Source organism: Limulus polyphemus, unplaced genomic scaffold, assembly GCF_000517525.1.
Source record: "Limulus polyphemus unplaced genomic scaffold, Limulus_polyphemus-2.1.2 Scaffold6264, whole genome shotgun sequence".
Classification (NCBI taxonomy): domain Eukaryota; kingdom Metazoa; phylum Arthropoda; class Merostomata; order Xiphosura; family Limulidae; genus Limulus; species Limulus polyphemus.
Window position 1 is genome coordinate 52,481 of NW_013671874.1, and position 3,183 is coordinate 55,663.

Here is a 3,183-nt window from a genome sequence, read left to right on the forward strand (position 1 = left end):
CATTAGAGACAAGACTGAATGGGATCACTATATAAGACATAGCATAGATGATCAGTCATTAGAGACAAGACTGAATGGGATCACTATATAAGACATAGCATAGATGATCAGTCATTAGAGACAAGACTGAATGGGATCACTATATAAGACATAGCATAGATGATCAGTCATTAGAGACAAGACTGAATGGGATCACTATATAAGACATAGCCTAGATGATCAGTCATTAGAGACAAGACTGTACGAGATCAGTCTATAAGACATAGCCTAGATGATCAACCATTAGAGACAAGACTGTATGGGATCACTCTAAAAGACATAGCCTAGATGATCAGTCATTAGAGACAAGACTGAATGGGATCACTATATAAGACATAGCCTAGATGATCAACCATTTGAGACAAGACTGTACGAGATCAGTCTATAAGACATAGCCTAGATGATCAACCATTTGAAACAAGACTGTATGGGATCAGTCTATAAGACATAGCATAGATGATCAACCGTTTGAAACAAGACTGTATGGGATCAGTCTATAAGACATAGCCTACATTATCAACCATTTGAGACAAGACTGTATGGGATCACTATATAAGACATAGCATAGATGATCAACCATTTGAGACAAGACTGTATGGGATCACTCTATAAGACATAGCATAGATGATCAACCATTTGAAACAAGACTGTATGGGATCACTATATAAGACATAGCCTACATTATCAACCATTTGAGACAAGACTGTATGAGATCAGTCTATAAGACATAGCCTAGATGATCAACCATTTCAGACAAGACTGTATGAGATCAGTCTATAAGACATAGCCTAGATGATCAACCATTTGAGACAAGACTGTATGAGATCAGTCTATAAGACATAGCCTAGATGATCAACCATTTGAGACAAGACTGTATGAGATCAGTCTATAAGACTATTGGTGGAATACTATTAGAATATTATAAAACTTCTCACTCGTTTTCCTTTCGGACTCTTTTTTTTTAACAGTTTTGAACGATTATTCATATTTAATATTTATTCATGTTTAACATCACCTGTTTATATTCAATAGGATAGGTTTAACAGGAACTTTAAATCATTTGTTGTGCCTTTAGTGTTTCGCGTAGTGAGACTTGTCTTGTGTCGTTACCGTTACTATACATTACTAGTGTTATATATAATGCATATCATCACCATAAACTTGAATGAGGAAATATTTTTGTACTTGCAGCGACCCGCAAAACATTTGCGGTCAAATTCGTATCTTTATTGCAACAGTACTTCTCTGAATACAGGATTTCTAGAATAATGCAAAAGAATTCTAATCGCAGACACCGAAATCAGTAAGTTTACTTGTCTTAAGCCTAACATTAGTTAAGCCTTTATCAAGTGCGGCCTATATTCGATAAATAAACTAACACTGTAATTTGTACACGTTTCTTGCTTCAGTTTAGTTAGGACTAAACTTTACCGTGCTTTATACTATCATTAAATAAAGTTATTCTACGACCTAACGTTAATCCTTTTTAAAAACTTTGATGAACTTTTAATATGTTGTTGTATAAAATGTCTGCCTTGTGTTTACGTCCGATGAATTGAAGTGCGAGCGCATGCGTATTTAGATAGTAAGGTGCGCGCGCATTTACAGGACAGACAAAAACTGCGTATTGTTATAATAGATTGTACTTGATCGTATGCTATGAAAAATAAAGTTTTGCCTGTGCTTTTATCCACAATCGTAAAGATCTTTTAAGAATGGTTACGAATGTTATGGTTTTATGATCACAACTTCACTGAAACGTATTTTATGTATTCTCACCAATGTTAGGATCTTCAGTAGAATAGTAGGGATTTCTTTTTTCACACCTTGCCTCACATTCTTCTTCACTTCTGAAGTTGTTTTCGTTCCCCTGGCATCCGCCGTATTCGAAAGACAGACACCTTTGACGAGTTGGGCTGTAATAATACCGTCGAAACGACGCACGACAAGGGCCGCGTTCTGGGGGTAACTGACAGATGTCAACGCCTAAAAAATGTCATTAAAAATTATGTTTTATAGTTAACATTATTAATTCATTCATAAATCACAAAGAAAAGAAGAAGAGTTCTAGTATCACAAATGTTGTAATAATGAAGAATTAACGAAACCAAACACGAAAGAATAAGAAACAACTGTTTTTTCTTCTGCTAAATCGGCTTTGTTCACTTTCTCAGTCGAGAGAATTGAACCTTGAATTATAGCGACATGATCCCTCAAGCTTACTGCTGAGTCACTGGAGGAGCGTGGAATGACCTAGTGGTTAGGGCGCTCGACTCACAATCTGCGGGTCGCTGGTTCGAATCCCGGTCACACCAAACATGCTCGCCCTTTCAGCCGTGGGGGCGTTATAATGTGACTATAGTTTAAACCTACAACACCAGTAGTATCACCAGCCATTGTCTAAACCTACAACGCCACTAGTATCACCAGCCATTGTCTAAACCTACAACGCCACTAGTATCACCAGCCATTGTATAAACCTACAACGCCACTAGTATCACCAGCCATTGTCTAAACCTACAACGCCACTAGTATCACCAGCCATTGTCTAAACCTACAACACTAGTAGTATCACCAACCATTGTCTAAACCTACAACGCCACTAATATCACCAGCCATTGTATAAACCTACAACACCAGAAGTATCACCAACCATTGTCTAAACCTACAACGCCACTAGTATCACCAGCCATTGTCTAAACCTACAACACCGGTAGTATCATCAGCCATAACTAAACCTACAACACCAGTAGTATCACCAGCCATTGTATAAACCTACAACACCAGTAGTATGACCAACCATTGTACAAACCTACAACGCCACTAGTATCACCAACCATACCTAAACCTACAACACCAGTAGTATCACCAGCCATTGTATAAACCTACAACACCAGTAGTATGACCAACCATTGTATAAACCTCAAAAACCAGTAGTATCACCAGCCATTGTATAAACCTACAACACCAGTAGTATCACCATCCATTGTATAAACCTTCAACACCAGTAGTATCACCAGCCATTGTATAAACCTACAACACCAGTAGTATCACCAGCCATTGTATAAACCTACAACACCAGTAGTATCACCATCCATTGTATAAACCTACAACACCAGTAGTATGACCAACCATTATCTAAAC

General features: G+C 37.6%; 1 protein-coding gene across 1 annotated transcript in view; it reads right to left on the minus strand.

Annotated features, from left to right (window-relative positions):
* Positions 1-2,915, minus strand: part of LOC106473544 (papilin-like) — an 18,353-nt gene extending 15,438 nt beyond the window's left edge. The window contains exons 1-2 of the mRNA XM_022401958.1: positions 2,852-2,915; positions 1,819-2,025 (exon numbers count right to left, since the gene is read on the minus strand). Coding sequence (XP_022257666.1) covers positions 1,819-2,025; positions 2,852-2,915 — 271 coding nt within the window. The remainder of the gene's footprint in view (positions 1-1,818; positions 2,026-2,851) is intronic.
* Positions 2,916-3,183: the final 268 nt, after the last annotated feature.